At 34.7% G+C, this 18,593-nt stretch overlaps 2 protein-coding genes and 1 long non-coding RNA gene across 10 annotated transcripts in view; 1 reads left to right on the top strand and 2 right to left on the bottom strand.

The window, feature by feature from the left end:
• LOC111415426 (brain tumor) overlaps positions 1-2,937 on the bottom strand; it is a 29,446-nt gene extending 26,509 nt beyond the window's left edge. The window contains exon 1 of one of the 2 annotated variants that reach the window (XM_023047125.2): positions 2,790-2,937. The gene's annotated coding sequence lies outside the window, so the exon portion shown is untranslated. The other variant, XM_023047124.2, reaches the window with a different exon arrangement.
• Positions 1-18,593, top strand: part of LOC111415428 (uncharacterized) — a 41,272-nt gene that overhangs the window by 20,569 nt on the left and 2,110 nt on the right. The window contains exons 3-8 of one of the 7 annotated variants that reach the window (XR_011641783.1): positions 7,594-8,501; positions 8,561-9,410; positions 9,490-10,068; positions 10,202-12,091; positions 12,159-14,660; positions 14,761-17,640. This is a non-coding gene — a long non-coding RNA (uncharacterized lncRNA). Of the gene's footprint in view, positions 1-3,345; positions 3,405-7,593; positions 8,506-8,560; positions 10,069-10,201; positions 12,092-12,147; positions 14,661-14,760; positions 17,641-18,593 lie in introns of those variants that run through there. The other 6 variants (XR_011641784.1, XR_011641781.1, XR_011641778.1 and 3 more) reach the window with 6 other exon arrangements.
• LOC111415427 (Krueppel homolog 2) lies at positions 12,580-18,496 on the bottom strand. The gene is made up of 6 exons (XM_023047127.2): positions 18,273-18,496; positions 18,035-18,218; positions 13,598-13,779; positions 13,479-13,546; positions 13,290-13,423; positions 12,580-13,236 (listed from the first exon to the last, which is right to left on the bottom strand). Exons 2-6 carry the CDS (start codon positions 18,199-18,201, stop codon positions 13,002-13,004), a joined length of 786 nt encoding a protein of 261 aa, XP_022902895.1. The 5' UTR covers positions 18,202-18,218; positions 18,273-18,496; the 3' UTR covers positions 12,580-13,001.

Raw genomic sequence — 18,593 nt, 5'->3', positions numbered from 1 at the left:
CCTCACTTAATTTGTAAAAGAGTGTTATGCGAGCAACATGAAAGTCTTTGAAAACCAAAGCTTCGGCCATGATACATGAACGACTTCTTTGGCTTGGAACAGCAAACAAAGCCTTCAGTATAACCAGAACCGGAAGAAATTGCATAATTTATTACATAATCTCCAAAGTACTTGGTTGCGACCAAGAAAATATAAAGAATGAAGAATGAGATTAAGACGTACTCCAGAAGAATGGTTATATGATAAGTATTCATATGTAGTACGAAACAAGGGAAAGTTAATTCCTAATTTGAAATTGTTGATTTGAAATTTCGAGGTACTCACATATGTCGAAATTTAGGGATTTCGGTGTAATTAAGAAAAGAAAATGGAAGAGACACTGAGTCTACTGACATTACACCAATACAAGATCTATATTCCACGTGATACATGATGATAGAAACGTGGGAGAGTCACAAAAAGTAAAAAAGCTTTATTAGCTTATTGCAATATGGTAGATTTGAACGAAGATAGCTGTAATCAGTATCGAATAGTACTTGAGTCAAGTCCCAACTTGAATATACAAGGTACTTAGCCAAAGTATTCCTATTACCTTATCTCACGATGTCACGATGCAGAACTTGTAAAGTTTTCTAATCACAACCTCACTTAATTTGAAAATCAAAGCTTCGGCCATGATACATGCATGAAAGGCTTCTTTGTCTTGGAACAGCAAACAAAGCCTTCAGTATAACCAAAACCGGAAGAAATTGCATAATTTATTACATAATCTCCAAAGTACTTGGTTGCGACCAAGAAAATTTAAAGAATGAGATTAAGACGTACTCCCGAGGAATAATTACATTATAAGTGTAAAAAGAAACGAAGATTATTTTTGTTTCAAAAATGGCACTTTAGGCAAAAATGGTTTTGTTAGGAAGGTATCTGTTGATTTGAAGTTTCAAGGTACTCTCAAATGTCGTAATAAAGAGATTTTGTTGTAGTTAAGAAAAGAAAATGGGTTCAAAATGTAAAATGGAAGAGACTAAGTCAATTGACATTGTTTTAAGATCAATATTCAACGTGATACATGATGTTGAAGTTGATACATGATATTTATTGCAATATGGTAGATTTGACTGAAGATAGCGATTAATCGCCGAAATCAGTATCGAATACTCGAGTCAAGTTCCAACTTGAATGTACAAGGTTATTTAGTCAAAGTATTCCTATTACCTTATCTCACAATGTCACGATGCAGAACTTGTAAAGTTTTCTAATCACAACCTCACTTAATTTGAAAACCAAAGCTTCGGCCATGATACATGAAAGACTTCTTTGTCTTTGAACAGCAAACAAAGCCTTCAGTATAACCAGAACCGGAAGAAATTGCATAATTTATTACATAATCTCTAAAGTACTTGGTTGCGACCAAGAAAATTTAAAGAATTAGATTAGGACCCAAGCGAAAGGAGAATTATTTTTGTCTCAAAAATGGTTTTGTTGGGAAGGAGTTTGTTGATTTGAAGTTTCAAGGTACTCAAATGTCGTAATAAAGAGATTTTGTTGTAGTTAAGAAAAGAAAATTGGTTCAAAATGTAAAATGGAGGAGATTAAGTCAATTGACATTATTTTAAGATCTATATTCAGCGTGATACATGAGATTTATTGCAATATGGTAGATTTGACTGAAGATAGCGATTAATCGCCGAAATCAGTACATATTTGAATTTAAATTTTAAAGAAAACAATCTTAATGAATTTCTCATTGAGGTAATGAAATAAGATAAAATTGGACTCTTTTTTGTCCGTGTTTGATTTTTGATATAATTAAAATTTTAAAAAGGTAAACCTTGCCAGGAATGATTCGTTTTTTTGCGCGCATTGCCCGGTTCGTTTCAGTAAAAGTAAAAGTTACGTAGGCGTGGTTTAACGTTAAAGGTCACAGTACGGTTTCTTTTTAGTTGATAAAGGTCGTTGTTTTTACGGAAACAATCATATCGAATTGTTAAATGTCTTTCCTCCATATGGGAGTTAAAAAAAATAAATCATCGTCCATACTTTATATTTACAACGTAACCTGGGCGTACCTAACCTCAACAAATCGTTTTTTTTTCCTTACCTTAAGCAAGCCATACGCCGCTAAAGACTGAACAATAAAAGAAGACCTCGACAGCAATCCTTTCGTCTTTTCCTTCTTTTTTCCCGCTTAACTTCCCGTTTAACCTCTCCTTCCTTAAAATCCGTTGAAAGATTCTTTTACAATGACAAACCGTCGACGATTCACAACGACTTTTTTTCTTTAGCCGGGAAAAAATGTTTCCCTTTTAATTTCAAATTTATAACCGCATCGTTTGATAAACCCACGACTTCTAATGACACAATCTACCGAAAATTGGAAGTATTTTTTTCTTCGTCGTCGTATCTTGTTCTTTGTTCGCTAGTTTTTAACGGACAAAGAGTCTGTTGAGTTGCGCGTTGACTGCGACAGTCTTTCAATCGACGACGGTTCGCGGGACAATGAACGGCAGACGGACGAACACGGCATCGAGAACCAGGGGGCGGCGGTAACAGCGGGGAGATTGTGTCGAGGGGGCGACGGATAAAGGGGGCCCGTTGCCGGTAAACGAAGGGGGGCGTACCACGTGTATATCGACTCTATAAAACACGGTGTGCGCTCTGCTCAAGCACAACCCTTAACCAAATTCTGCAGCCCCTCTAAAAAGTTTCAAAAACTTTCATAAAAGATATCCAATTTTATTTCTTAAAATTTAAATTAATTTAACATAAAAAAAAGAAAAAAAACTTACGTGATTAAAGCGTTTTCTTTCTTCCTTCTCCTTAATTTCGGTTAAAAAAGAATACATAAAACACAACCAATTAGTAAACTATACAATGAAAAATAAACTTAACAAAATGTTATATCTCTGACGGAGCAAAAGAAGTTTCACCACCGTTGTTATTCTGTGTTAATGCACACCGGTTCGACACAAGAATACAAGAACAAGAATATAACCGCCTAAGAAACAAGATCGCTAGCGACATCTATGCAGCGGGAAAGTTTAAATTTTATACCTCACTTATTAAAAAGATAAAATTTAAAAAATGTTATCAATCAAGAAATTGTTGATTTTTATTTTAATTAATTAACTAAAATACATTACAACAATAAACAAAAACTTCCTGATAAATAATCTTTGTTGACATTGAGATTAATTTGTTTAAAGATTCATAGTTACCATGGAAATAAAAAAAAAAACAATTGCTATTAGTCACCGTTTATCAAATCAAAACAGACGCTTTGTTAATTTTCGTCCAAAAACGACGCCAAAAAGATGTTTTTTGATAAGAATTATTTATCCGCAGAGTAATTATTCCAATTATCCCGAAAGAAGTAGATATCAAGATTATATTGAAGCCCAAAGGTGAGTTTAACATTATCTCGTCAAAAAACATAACCTTAAATAAGCACAAAAAGAAAAATACTAATTTAATCGTTTATTTTGTTAATAAATGAAGTATATTTATTTAACTTTATTAATCATTATTTATTTAAAGAGTGAACACAAAGAGTTTATACACGATTGTGGGTTTAAATTTGATAAAAGAGACAAATGAGGAATCACAGCCTTATTCATAAAGAAATTGAGTGAGGAGACTCAAAATGAGACGAAAACGACAACAAATACAGGGTCTGTCACGAGGAGCTGAGCCTGTATGTACAGGGTGGGCCAAATTGGACACTTTTAAAGGGAAACTCTTCGTTTTATAAGAGATAGAGGAAAAATGATATCAGTGTCCGAGGCTCGATTTTTATAAGAAATTTATCTCTTACGGTTTCAGAGATACAGATACAGATTCAGATACGTCATAACTTTTTTTTATTGAAAACATCTCCAAAGAAACTTTTTATGTAGAATTTTGTAATATTTTAGTAGTTATTGACATAAAAATGATTTTTTTAAATGGAACACCCTATATATTTTTGCAAAACACTTGTGTTTGATAAAACAAATACATTGTTGATCTATCTGTCAAATTTTGATTCAAGTTATAAGTGTTAGTGCTAATCGTTAGAGTATTTCTTAGTTGTCATCAATTTTCATAATAATGTCATATGAAAATTGTAAAAAAATGGATCACTTCGAAAAGTAAAAATCAAAAACTTATACAGCGAATGTAGACGGGGAATTAGAAGAAGTAGTAGTTTTAGGGGCATAGATATCAACGCGGCAATTGAGTGTAATCACGGGAATTCCAAGAACCAAACCTAGGTGGATTTTGAAAAAATTCAGATTTAAGCCATACAGAACTAGCAAAGTCCATTACCTAAGACCAGGAGATTTTGAACGGCGCATGAATGTTTGCCAATGGTTCTTGGGAAAATGTGACGAAGCACGCAATTTTTCTTTAAATTGTACTTGGACATATAAAGCGTATGTGAGTAGTGCTGGTATTTTGAACCGCTACAATTCGTATACATGAGCACAACACAACCCCCATTTAATTGTGGAGCGGAGGAATCAAGGAAGGTTTACTTTTAGCGTATGGACAAGGATTTTTAGAGGTCGAATTATTGGTCCATTTATTTATGATGGTTCCCTCACCTCCGGAAAATATTTGGACATATCATTCATAAGGCAACAAATTGAACCTGTTGTTGACGATTTACCTCTAGAGAAGTGTATTGTTTCAACATGATGGCGCGCCGCCTCACAATGCTGCTATTGTCACCAATTTTTTGACCGCAGCTTTTGGTGATTGTTAGTTAGGTAATCAAGGTCCTATTCGTTGGCCGACTCGATCACTGAACCTAACACCTATGGATTTTTTTTATGGCTTTCGTCATTAAGTTTCTTATAAAAATCGAGCCTCAGACAGTAATATCATTTTTCCTTTATCTTTTATAGAAAGAGGAGTTTCCATTTAAAAGTGTCCAATTTGGCCCATCCTGTACAGTGAAGGACAAAAATCTACATAAAGCATTGAATTATCTCAATATTTCGTTGGCCTTCCATGAACTTCTATAACAACTAAATTTCTTGTCTCTTCTGTTGTTATCTCAGCCCCCGATTCGACTAACGCAGATTTTAGTGTTTCCGCATCTGTAATTTAGCATCTTATGTCCTAAAAGCTCCCAAACATACTCGATTAGATTTAAATCCGGACTCTGAGGTGATGTATTGAACTGCCTGGGTGTATAATACAACAACCAATGTATGATAAGGTTTGGTTAACGTTTGATTGGTTTCAAATTTTGTGCTAAAATGGTTTTATAATTATACTGATACATAATTCCATCAATAAATGCCAGATTTTCCTACACCAGATGCTGTTATCGCTTCCCAAACCATGACACTACCTCCGCCGTGCTTTGCAGTTGGTACCCAATTTTGCAACTTCATCGCCGTGTTTCGTTTCTTCCAACTTTTAAATAAATTAATAAATTATTAAGTCCATGTAGCGACAGTTTTTAAAACTCACTATTTCGTTAGCCCTCCATGAGGTTCTATAACAGCAGAGATATTGAAGCAGCATTGAAACAACTAAGTTTGTTGTCTCTTCTGCTATTATTATTTCAGCCCAAGATTCGAATAATGCAGATTTCAGTGTTTTGGCATCTATGTTTATACATCCCACAAGCTCCCAAACATGCTCGATTGGATTTAAATCCAGACTCTGAGGAGGTGTATTCAACTGCCTAGGTTCATGATATAACAACCAATGTTTGATAAGGTTTGCTTAAGATTTGATTGGCTTCAAATTCTGTGCTAAAATACTTTTATAATTATACTCATACATAATTCCATTAATAAATGCCAGTTTTCTTGCACCAGATGCTGCTATCGCTTCCCAAACCATGACTCTACCTCCACCGTCCTTACAGTTGGTAATTTTTCAACTTCATTGCCGTGTTTCGTTTCCTCCAATTTTTTGCACAACCATCACTTCCAAAAAGGTTGTACTTCGACTCGTCAGTAAACTAAACCCTGGACTAGAAGTCCATTCACTTGTCGACATGAGATTGAGCGTTGTAATACTAATTTCCTATTATCTTATTATGTTTTAGAAAAACCTCATAATGGGTAAGAAGGTAATAAGGTAGTCTTTATGCCCAAAGGTGGATGATGTTCAAACGCCGATCCTAAGGAATACAGATCTAATAGCCCAACTTCCTTTCTCCTCAAAGGGATGGAACAAGTACTTGATCAATATCTTAGGAATGGAGTGCTTGTTAACAATCCACTCCATCCAAGTCAACATTCTTATCAGAAAGTAAAATGGAGACAAATAGAGGAAACAATGGCACCAAAGAGATAGCCCTATGTGCATTAATAGATATAGAGGGTGCTTTTAATAATACCTCCTATGAATCCCTGGGCATCACTACTCACAATAAAGATGTGGATGGATCTAAGTTTTGATGCTCGCATAATGAAACATCTAGCATACAATTAGCTGGTTTTCTTCATTGCCGCGTATCCATAGTAGTATGTCATGAACTGGTTGGATGTGAGAACTTCACCTGTAGAATTAGTACCTACCATTTGGAGTCTTTGCCATACTTCCAAAAACTCGCAAAAAATGAAACACCTTCTATCAAATACCACAACAACCTAGAAACCATCAAAAACACATCCTCGCAGTTCACTTCGTTTATAGTGAACTTCACTCTTGCTATACTCAATATAATTAGTCGTTTAATGTCTTTAATATCCTATCTCAAGATGTGTAAATGACAGCAATCTTAGCCAACATTCAAGGCTAAGACCTTTCATAAATTTAATACGGTTATCAAATTTTATGGTTGTTCGAGAAGATTACTTCAATATAAATGAAAGCTTGTATTAAAAGAGAACGTTGTCATAGAAGTACAAAAAGTAAATAATAAGTAAAAAAGAAACATTGAGTACATTAATCATGTTGATGTCAACAAGATATCCTGTTTGTCTAAAACAAAAAAAAATAAAAAAGTGTTCAGTTAGAATCCCGACAACGGGGTTCTTGTCCTAAACGGAATTTCCCGAAACGTTTCAAGGGCGACGACATTGATTTTTCGTCACCCCCTGGACCTTTTCCGGAATTGAACTGCGCTACAGGTTGAAAGCTCTCGAAGGGAGCAGAAAAAAAAACCTTTTACTTATATAACTTTTTTTAAGCGATTTAAAAGAAAAGAAGAAAGAAATTGATTTACACGTTCGTTTTTGCTTATTTGCTTTCGTTTTTTTTTATTCGAGTTGCGGTTGTTGTTATCGTTGTGTTAGGGCGACGACTCGGCCGGACGCGGAGTCTAAAAACGATCGATAAAGCTGCCGATGGTGGAGGAGAAACGCAACGCGCCATGCCCTACCGTAACTTAACGCGCCCCCCAAACGACAACCGGAAATAAATTATAACCGATATCGACTTTGCACAGTGATGATTCATTTCTTTGGGAAACACTATTTCGAATTGAAAAACAAAAAATATAAAATATAGAGTGTTAGTAAATCACACTTAAATTGAGTAAAATAGAGATAAGAAATTGATGTAATATACAGGGAATGTCAAAAATTTTTAATCACTAATACTTTGTATTTGTATATGTTTAGTTTTAATGTTTATTTGTTGCAGGTTTTTATTAAAGAGTTATTATTTAGAGGTCAATCAAACCCGTGCCGTGTAAAGCCGCAGGACAGTCATGGCAAAAGCGACGAAGAGGACAACGGCTGGCTGCAGGTACCGGGTGTTAGGGACCTGTGACCTTGGCCGGGGGTCCTTTACACTGCGCAGTCGCATATTTCCACGGCCAGTGACACCCGCCGCCGCCGACCGGCTTCTGCTCTGCGCCTTTTCGTCTCCACCTCCCTCTTTCTCTCTAGCTAGCTAGAACCCCTTTTCAATGATCAGGTTTGATCTATAATAAAAAAAGAACTAGAGAAGGAAAATAAACTCGTTCTAAACAGTTTCATAAAAAAATATGTTTTACTTGTTATAGGTTACCCCAATGACTCATTTCTTCATTTTCCCATGAGATATATATACTTTTTTATGAGTAATGTTTGCAACACATACTTATTACATACTTTGGTTATAAGTGAATGGCGAGTAAGTGCCGGATAAAACGGCTGCAGAGAAATACTTTCGTTTTCTATTGACAGTTACGTTACTACGTTACGAACGTTGTTGGTTACTATGGTTACATCGAGGCAAAAGTATGTAGGTAAAACCGTAAGCATACTTTCTCGATTTTCACCATTTTAACATGAGCACATTAGGTTAAGGCTGTCTCTAAAAACATAAATTAAAAAAATATATAAGATAAGAAGGTATTGGTGTCTTAAATTTCGTAATAATTGAAGACCAAGTTAGCTAATTAGGACATTTTTACAAGATTACTTCGAAGAGTTTCTTGATACTTTGAATTAATATTTTCCAAAATAGAGTCTATGCGATATCTAAGTAGTCATATCTGATTCACTCCTGAAGATAGCGAATTTATAATTTGCATACAAAGACTGCATAATACTTGCCATATACTTGTTTGTAAGTATTAACATCTGTTAGATTTTCTTTCTTAATCTTTTTTTTTCTTTTACAGATACTTTTAATTCGCTATGATCGTAGTACACCCTGTATCTTTTCCTCGATGAAATAAACTGTGAATAGGGGAAGGTTTAATTTATTCGTGAGGGGAACGGCATTAGCAACAATGGACACGTGTGATAGACTAGCGCGAGAAGCACATCTGTCCATTTCTAGAACAGCTGTACCCCGCGCACCAGGAACGGGTGCGTGTGTGGGGCGGCGCATTTTAATTGTAATACTGCACCGCCGAATTTACACACATCACTGCACGCACACACACTCTCTCCCAACAAAAAAAATCCACTCTGCACTTTTTTATTCGTTTCAATTCCGATTATAATGCTTGATTTTATCAAAAACTGACCCGTTTCGTAAATGCTGTGAGAGAAATGACGTCATTTAGAGAGAATGCACTTAATAAACACCGTAAATTTAAGACTAAGTTGGGAGTATAACGAACTTTGTAATTTAACACTGTGTTTCCTGCATCTTGTAAATTCCTGCTTTGGATTATCTTTGTTTATACCAGAATTCCATAAGATCCCATTGAGGGAAAATAAAATCAAGCGATGTTGATTAAATTAATTTGATTACAAAAAATTTTGCAATTTAAAATTAAACAATTAGGCGACTCAAAAGTAATAAGTATAGGCAACCAAACTAACATTTGTTGATGATCACAAGAAAATTGAGATGAGCGAGAAAGTGTCAAAAGTAAATTCAGGCGCGTATCGATTTGTCTACAGACGCTCTACAATCTTTCTAAGAAGATTCTCTAGTCAAAGAGATACCAGATAAACTCGAGAGATCCAAATAAAGTGTTATGGGAGATTTTGGCGAAAACCTAATAACACTGCCTTAAGGTAACCGTTCAAAATAAATGAAATTAACTAAATAATTGCATTCGAACCTCAACTTTTTATTTCTCAACGAAATTTGTAGGCAAAACATCGAATGTGCGACTATGTACTAATCAGCAAAACTTTCTGGCTATACTCTAGCGAAAGTGTTTTATCCCATATCTCGTGAAACAACAGAACTTGAATTGCTTTGTGATTGGGTCGAGTTCCAAAAATAACATAAATTACATAGAATTGGGTTGATCTGCTTTAGAGCTGAATTAGGTTGCTTTGAAGTTTGTGACTTGTTTAGCAATTATTTTGTAATTAGGTTGCTTTGGAATTGCATTATTTATTGGTTGTGATGGCTAAGATTGACGTACTTTGAAGTTGAGTTACTTTGGAGTTGCATTGTTTTAGGGATTTGCTTTGGAGTTGGATTTCTCCTTGGTTGAGTTGTTTTATGTTTTCCTTACTTTGCACTTAGCTTGTTCTTGAGTCGCTTTGGGATTAAACTACTTTGATTATTGGTAAAGCTGCTTTGAGGTTGGCTTATCATCTTGTATCATGTTGGTCTAGATTCTACTCCGACGTGAGAAAATATCTACATCGTATTTTCCCAGATGTGATCTCCAAGCTGATAGTAATAGATTTTAACAGATGGCGCCAACCAGAGACAAAGGTCAGTTTTGTTTGTTAGGTATCGTTTATGTATGAGAAGTGTATGAAGTAAGATCCCTTACATGCCAGCTGTCGCCCGGCTAAACTAAACAAAACAAAAATATAACCTAAAATTAAAAAAAAAATCTTTTTAGGTATAAACAATGGATAAAGATTCAGCCAAAGCAAGTGGCAGTCGGTCGGAAGCGACTGACAGTAGCCGCAAGGCAAAGAAAAGCGATGAAAACCAGATGGGTTCGAGGTGCCGAAAATGCACCGGAAAAAGAAATCGACGGCAGAAAAACATAGACGGAGGATTGCCGCGCTGAAAGAAACTTTGGCCAAAGGGCTTGCCACGACCAGTGAAGGGCATCCTCTGCCTCAATAAAAAAATATGAGGGGAGGGCTCCGGCCAGTTCTAAAGGGCAGGCTGGATCTTCCTTGACTTTAAGGAAAAGCAGACTGCAGACCTCAAAAGGGCAAGCGGCTGCCAATGAAAAAAAAAACATGCCGAAAAAAGACCAAGGTCTCCACGGTCACTCCCAGGGAAAAGAAAAAGTCGAAGAAAGTAGATTACAAAGGATCCTCCACGAGGCACCTGAAGGTGGCCATTATCGACAGGTCCAACCTCAACCTGCTCGGCAAACTCGATGCTGAAATGGTAGGACTAGTAGGGCTGAACTAAGTACTATTTTTGAGATTGTCGCGATGTTTGATGTCTGCCCAATATAATTCCAGACTTCTTTATGATTTCTAAAGCCAGACCAGTACAATTTTAGCGTTTTCTTGTTGGCTGGAGTATGGCTAATTTAATTCTAGAAAATTTCATGATGTTCTAGACTGCCCAGTATAATTAAAGACTTCTCTATGATGTCTGACAACTCACCTATACAATTTTAGAGTTTTTAGCGATGTCTGATGTATGCCCAATACAATTCCAGACTTCTTTATGATCTCTAAAGCATCACCAGTACAATTTTAGCAGTTTCTTGTTGTCTGGGGTGTGGCTAATTTAATTCTAGAAAATTTCATGATGTTCTAGACTGCCCAGTATAATTAAAGACTTCTGATGATGTCTGACAACTCACCTATACAATTTTAGAGTTTTTAGCGATGTCTGATGTATGCCCAATACAATTCCAGACTTCTTTATGATCTCTAAAGCATCACCAGTACAATTTTAGCAGTTTCTTGTTGTCTGGGGTGTGGCTAATTTAATTCTAGAAAATTTCATGATGTTCTAGACTGCCCAGTATAATTAAAGACTTCTCTATGATGTCTGACAACTCACCTATACAATTTTAGAGTTTTTAGCGATGTCTGATGTATGCCCAATATAATTCCAGACTTCTTTATGATCTTTAAAGTTTCACCAGTACAATTTTAGCGGTTTCTTGTTGTCTGGGGTGTGGCTAATTTAATTCTAGAACATTTCATGATGTTCTAGACTCTGCCCAGTATAATTTCAGACTTCTTTATGATTTCTAAAGTCTGACTAGTGCAATATTCGATTTTTCTCATTGTCTGCAGTCCAGCCAATTTAATTCCAGACAATCTCTTGGTATTCTAGACTGTTACCAGTACAATTAAAGACTTCTTTATGTCTGACGTCTCATCTGTACAATTTTAGAGTTTTTCGCGATGTCTGATGTCTGCCCAATATAATTCCAGACTTCTTTATGATCTCTAATGCTTGACCAGTACAATTTTAGCGTTTTCTTGTTGTCTAGAGTATGGCCAATTTAATTCTATAAAATCTGATGATGTTCTAAACTCTGCCCAGTATAATTCTAGACTTCTTTATGATGTCTAAAGTCTGAATAGTACAATATTAGAGTTTTCTCGCTGTTTGAGGACTGCCATAACAATCTTTGTGAGGCAGCCGGTAGCAATGAGATTACGATCTGCTGGACAAAGGGTCATTCGGGAAATAAGCTTCATGACATGGTGGACAAACTGGCAAGGAAAGCAGCAGGCGAACCTCCGGGAATTTTTCATTGCCCCAACAATAAGGTCTTTAATAGAGCTTCAAAAAGAGGAAACACGTAAGAAGTTTTTAAACTACTGGGACTACTGATGAACCTTGATCCTAAACGAACAGATTTATTTTAGAGGCTGTCCAGGAAGAACCTACGTTTGGTCGTAGGTCTAATCACTGGACACTGGCATCTACAGAAGCACTTACTAAACATGGGAATAAGTGCCACCGACATCTGCAGAGGATGCGGTGAGGAGGAGGAATCAGCGGAACACATTTTATGCGACTGCGTGGCCCTCCAAACATTAAGGTTATCCATTTTTGGAGATATCTAGATTTGCATGAGTGGAATCAGGGCAGCACAACCAAGACAAATTCTAGCCTTTGTCTCCAAGGTAATATGGCTGGAAGGACCCTAATGCTGACCAAATGAGGGAAGTAAGTACAAAGTAAGTACAGGACATATTAATTATCAACTATTATAACAAGTCAGAGAAATTATGACCATATCATTAATATATTATTTAAAATTAGGGTAGATAAAAAAAAATGAAATGATTGAAGTATCAATTTTATTCCAAAAAAAGAAAAATGTAAAAGAATGAAAATTAATAACATTTCAAAAATCTCATTCACCACATTACCATACGATCATATAATAAAAAAAAGATCGAAAGGAAAGAAAATACATAATAAAACAACAGGACACTATGTTCTAAATAACACGACGGCAAAAAACGTATTAAATTATTATTAACCTAACTCTTGTTCCCATCCTTGTTTATATTAATAATGTAATTAATTAGGTGTAACTATGGACTCAACAAAATAATAATAATAGCCAAAAAGTACAACAAAAACTATAAAAAAAAGAATTGCACACAACAAAATCGTTTTAAAAAAAAATTACGTCTTCTTAATATAGCTCATTTTTTAAAAATGATCTATACTTAATTCTTTAATTATTACTTTTTGATTTATTGTTGATGTGGTTGAGGTGCTTGCATAGGTGGTGCCAATCGGCAAGTTATATCAACGATGCGTTTCAAAAAGTTTTTAACAATCCCTGGAACGGAAGGTTTCGCAGCCACCGTGTCCATCCACACTCGCAATTCATGAAACATGTTTTTCGTATACGGATTACGTCGCGAGGTGTATCTTTGGACTAAAAAGTGATAGTAGATGAACGGAGTTAATAACCCAGCTTTCCCCCTAAACACAAAAACGAATTAATCACAATTATTTTTTTCAATCATTTCGCTTACATTAAGATGAGTATGACGGTTAAAGGCATCAACATAATCTCCGTAAAGGCCGCGAGTCTTAGAATATTTCTCGATTGGAATTCGACGATCGAAATTAATAATCTTGCACCCCACCAAGAATTTTGACCCATCGTCTTTAAAAAAAAAATAAATTAATCACATTTCTTTTTTTAAGAATTATATACTTACATCTAATAGAGTCAAAGAATAACTGGCAGCATGTAATATAGCGAAGAGCACCACGGGTACAAGAACCACTAAAAACATTAATTTTACATTTATGTTCGTATTTGGTTGTAAAAACTTACGTGTAACAGGTGCGACATATAAATATATCAACGAATAGAACAAGTAATGGCAACTGTCCTCTTTGAAAAGCTCGCGAAGGAATTCCGTGTTAAATCGGACCATACCCAATCGTTGGTGAAGACGCAAAGCGCTTGTTGCTGCATTTGCCAATAATGCTTTGTAATAACAACTATTTGCATTGCTGTTAAAATAAATAAGAAAAAGGTATAATTTAAGAATCATCATGTCGCTTAAAAATCGATAATTTTTTTTAATCGACGGGAAATCACTCAAATAAGCCAAAAAAAATGCGGAAAAGTGTAAAACTTACCGAAAAATTACTTTAAAGTTTCGACGTATATACAGGGTGGATCAGTTTTTAATCGGGAAACTTTACTATATAAACAAAACGTCGCAATTCTTTTGTTTTCGAGATATGAGCTGTCAAAGTTGATCCAAAAATTTACATTTTATCTTTTATTTCGGATATAAGTAAACCGTAGAATTTGAAATTTTGTACTACTAGTTAATACCTTCCTTGGCCTCGATGAGTATTTCACATGAAGTCCACAACTGTAAAATCCCTAACTTGGTTTCAATGTCAGACCACAGGTGGATCACTTTTGATCTAGGTAACAAAAGATCGGGAAAAACCTGAAGTGAAACTCTAGGAACACTAATGGGAACAAGTTCAAGTCGGTGTTATCAAGGTGTTTGAGTGATATAAGGTTAATCCGGCCCAATTTGAGCAGGGATGTTGAGTAACGATCATGGGTCTTGACAGATTCCCTGATAATTGCGTATAAAAACGGCTTGTCAACTCCGTCTGGAAGTTGATTCAGGACGTGCCACTCTGTAGTGGTACACTGAGCTCAGCGACCTTAAGAGGGAGGTCACAGCAGTCTTCAATAAAGCCAAAAGCTCGAGATTAGATTCTGATTGGAACTGCTAGAAAGGCAAACTATCGGAGTTTAGCTCTTCTTTCGACGAACTCGTGGAGGAGAATCTGCGAAGATATCACCTCTGGAAACGAACTCTCTCGTCTTAAAAGGGTTCTGGCCTTAGACCCGGATCGGCGAATAGGTTTATTATAATAGGTTTATATTATTGCAGAATGATGACGGTTGCTATACCGACAACCTTCTGCAAAGCTTACATCTTCTAATGAATGTGCATTTTTCAGGTTCGGTAGACTCTATAGTAGCTCATGGAGACACCAACCACACACCGACTGCAGAAGACTGGCTGAGTTAGCTGAGAAGATCTGCACGCAGGACAAAATGAGGTGGGCAATAAACAGCTTTTCAGACACACCTCTGAGCTGTATCCTAGCCTTTGGTAACTCCTTAGCTGGTTGATACAACCGGAGTGAGTGTTGGGAGGATGCACAAAGGGCCCGTTGGGGTCTAAGTGCGTTGCATACCTTCCCCTTCTCATACATACATAGTTAATACCTTATTTTTAACCATACCTTAAACTTCCCTAGCGCCCTCTAAGGGGATGAAATTCACAACCCCTTTGATTTTTTTATAACAACTTTTTAACGCCATGGTATGTTAACATAAAAAAAATATGGGTTGTAAAGCTTATTCATTAATGGTACTTTTTTGTCTCTTTAGTTTTTTAGACACTAGCGAAGTTTAAGGTATGCTTGAAAATAAGGTCTTAATCAGTAATAAAAATGTAAATTTTTGGCTCAACTTTGACTGCTCATAGCTCGAACGAGTTGCGACTCTATGTTTATAATAAAAACGTGTGTTATTTTAGCAAATACTACGTTCTAGTAAAGTTTCCCGATTAAAAACTGAACCACCCTGTATATATTCGCAGCACATTTGATTAAAATGCATATTTTCGGGAGGTATACGGTTGTTTCTTAGGTTTTTGACGCACAACGACTAAAATATCGTTATCAAAATAGTAAATAAATAAAACTTTTTTTGTTGCAATTAATTTCAATAAAAACTGTTTATATCAAAATTGTCATCACAAAGAATAAACATGTGAAGAAAACACTTTAAAATATAAGGTTACACTTTAAAAATGTAATAAAAACAACTGTAAAAAAATAACAACAACACAAACTACATTTAATAACAAGGATATACGTTTAATTTCAAGATGTACGAGCATATAGGTCTAGTGCTAATTCTAGTTTTAATTGTTATACAGCGAAAAATACAGATAAATTCAGGAGGGGGAAAAGGAAATTATGTTTTTTAATAACATTTGATGTCAAAAATGCGTTTGGCTCTGTTCCATGGGAAGATAGTTAGATACCAGTAATACCAGTTTCCCGATGGCAAGAGGTGTCCCTCAGGGTTCTGTTTTGGATCCACTACTTTGGAATATTTTTTTTTATCAAATTTTAGATGATATGCAAATTGAAGACGTTAAGTTAGTTTAGGCATATGCAGATGACTTGGCCACTGTAAGTTCTTGTTGGGATAAGGAGAATATTACTAACATTTCACATCGCGTTATTAAAGTATTTATAGATAAATTAGAGTTTATAGGCCCCAGAGAAAACGGAATGTGTGTTAATGAAAAATAGGAGAAATAGATGAGAGATTGAGATTAATGTGAGAGGACATATTGTAAATTCTAGTAATTCACTCAACACTTGCATCACTTGCACAGAATAATTGATTTCGACCTATGGGCCAAGTACGGAGAAAAGAATTTGATAGGCTTCTCGCAGATGCTGTACACCTGCAAAACTTGGAGTGGAGCGTTTGAGATTAAAAAACACAAACAAAAACTGACGACACAAGAACGACACAAAAACTAACACAAGACTTAGAAAATATCGGGTTTAGAGAGACGTGCGGCTAAATCAGAATGTTTCTAGTTTTCGGTCTAGTGTTAGTTCTAGTATTAATACAGAGTCTATTGACGCACAGTCTATCTAACGACATGTAGTCAGTCGTTATGCATCGAAAGCCTAAGAAAAACAATGATGTTTCATCCGTAAATATACGTTGTAATCTTACCTATACTTAATTTTTTTTTCTATAATACCTGTCAAATTGTTGTAAAGTTGGCAAAATTAACAGGGAGTTTTGTTATATGATGTTTTTGAAATAAATATGTCACACTGACGTTTGAGCTTTCGTTATGCAAAAAGAAAACGTGCATAAAAAATGTTTTGGGGTGTTTATTTGCCATTTATTTACCTAGAAAAGGTATTTTGTTCTATTTAATTACTTTGTAGCACGTTTTTACAACAAATATGTACTTCGTTAAAATCGTATTTATCTAAAAATTTATTAGTATTTTAACCTCAACTATTTAGTTACTGAAAATGTTACTAAAAATCAGGAAAACAACATAAATTTTATAGGGGTCTCAGATAATACCAACAGAAACCCTAAAAAATTTACATTGACAAGTATTATAGAAAAAAAACGAACTATAGTTTAGTGAAAATAAGATTACTTTTAAGTTTATCAGATTGATTTTGTGCGTGACTATAAAATAAACAATTTATAGGTTAGGTGTAAACTTTAATGTGATTTTTTGTAATTCGCGACGGTAATGAAAGCTGTTACAATACTGAAACAGGTGCTGTAATAAGACTCCTTACAGCATCTGATGCTCTAATGAGATTCTAGTAACATTTTATGGAACCAGTTCAAGTTGGTGACATTAGGTCATTTATTTTATTTATCTAGTTGTCAATGCGACAATTTTTGTCTATGGACAAGGTCCACAATGATGAGCAATTTCTCTTATTTTAGGAAGTGCACATGAAAAATTTTTTTTTATGTGAATACATTTTGTGTTTTGACAATTTCTAATTGTCAATTCAAATTTTTTCAAGTGTTACCAACTGCTAGATACCTATTTCCCTATATTGTCAAAATTTATTTTATTTTTGTTAAAAAAAAGGATAAAAACGCGAATTATAAAAAAAACACGTTTTTAATGTACTATTTCGGTATGTTTTACACTTTTTTTTCATTTTTAAGGTGTTTTTTGCGTCATTTCACATTAATTAAAAAAAAATCGTCGATTTTTAATCCACATGATGATTTTTGAATTTTTCCAGTAAAAAATAGTATTTTATTATTTTAAATTTTTTAACAAAGTTTAATTTAGATTACATTTAATAACACCTAAGTTTCTCCCATAATTATCCAATACAAAGTTTGAAATTCAAGGTTCCAAGGTTGCTTTTGCATCTAATTGAGTTAATCGACTTTAATTTTCACGCTATATTGAATAATTTTATTTTTGTATAGATTTCTCCAAAATACTATAATTTAGCTATTTATTTTATTACATTTTATCATAATTTCATAACACTTAATCCGTAAAAGATAATTTTTCAAGTTTCAGATAATATAAAAACCCCTGTATAAAAAGCTTAAAATACTTCGATTTCAATTTGGTAAAAAACACAATAAAAAGGACAAATAAATTAATTTAATTAATAAAAAAATTCAAAAACTCACCCAAATATTGGGAATAAATAACCTATAGTAAAAAGGAACGTTAAGATCCTAATCGCCCAAAGGGCCACGTCAATTTTGTGTGAAATAACGTGTTCTTTTAAAGCGGTTATATTGAGGCCCCGATTTGGAGTCGAATTTGATGTGGTGTTTTCCGATTGTGGTTCCATTTTTATTAGTTATTAACCTGTAAATTATTAATTTGGTCATATGAACTTAACCTAATTTCGATTTCTCTTACTTTTAAACCGTATTAAAATAAATACCAAGTGAGGTTGACTTCAATCCGCGGAATATCGTTGAAATAACGTAATTAATGAATACAAGGAGTTTAAAGCAACGAAAACCTCGCACTCAAAATTGCGTACTGTCAATTATTGAAAATGTGACAGCTAAAACTCGTATAGAGTGAAATCGGGTTTGCAACGTCACCAAGACTTATCTTATTATTTATTAGTTAGATAAGATCTCGATTGAATTCGCTAAGTATATATGAGTATTTGATAAATTTGCATTTTTAATGGTTAACCTTGCTAAAATCATTTTTTAATAGATAACCTTT

The sequence above is a fragment of the Onthophagus taurus genome, chromosome 11 (genome assembly GCF_036711975.1).
Source record: "Onthophagus taurus isolate NC chromosome 11, IU_Otau_3.0, whole genome shotgun sequence".
NCBI lineage: Eukaryota > Metazoa > Arthropoda > Insecta > Coleoptera > Scarabaeidae > Onthophagus > Onthophagus taurus.
This window is presented reverse-complemented; position numbering and strand designations above follow the sequence as displayed.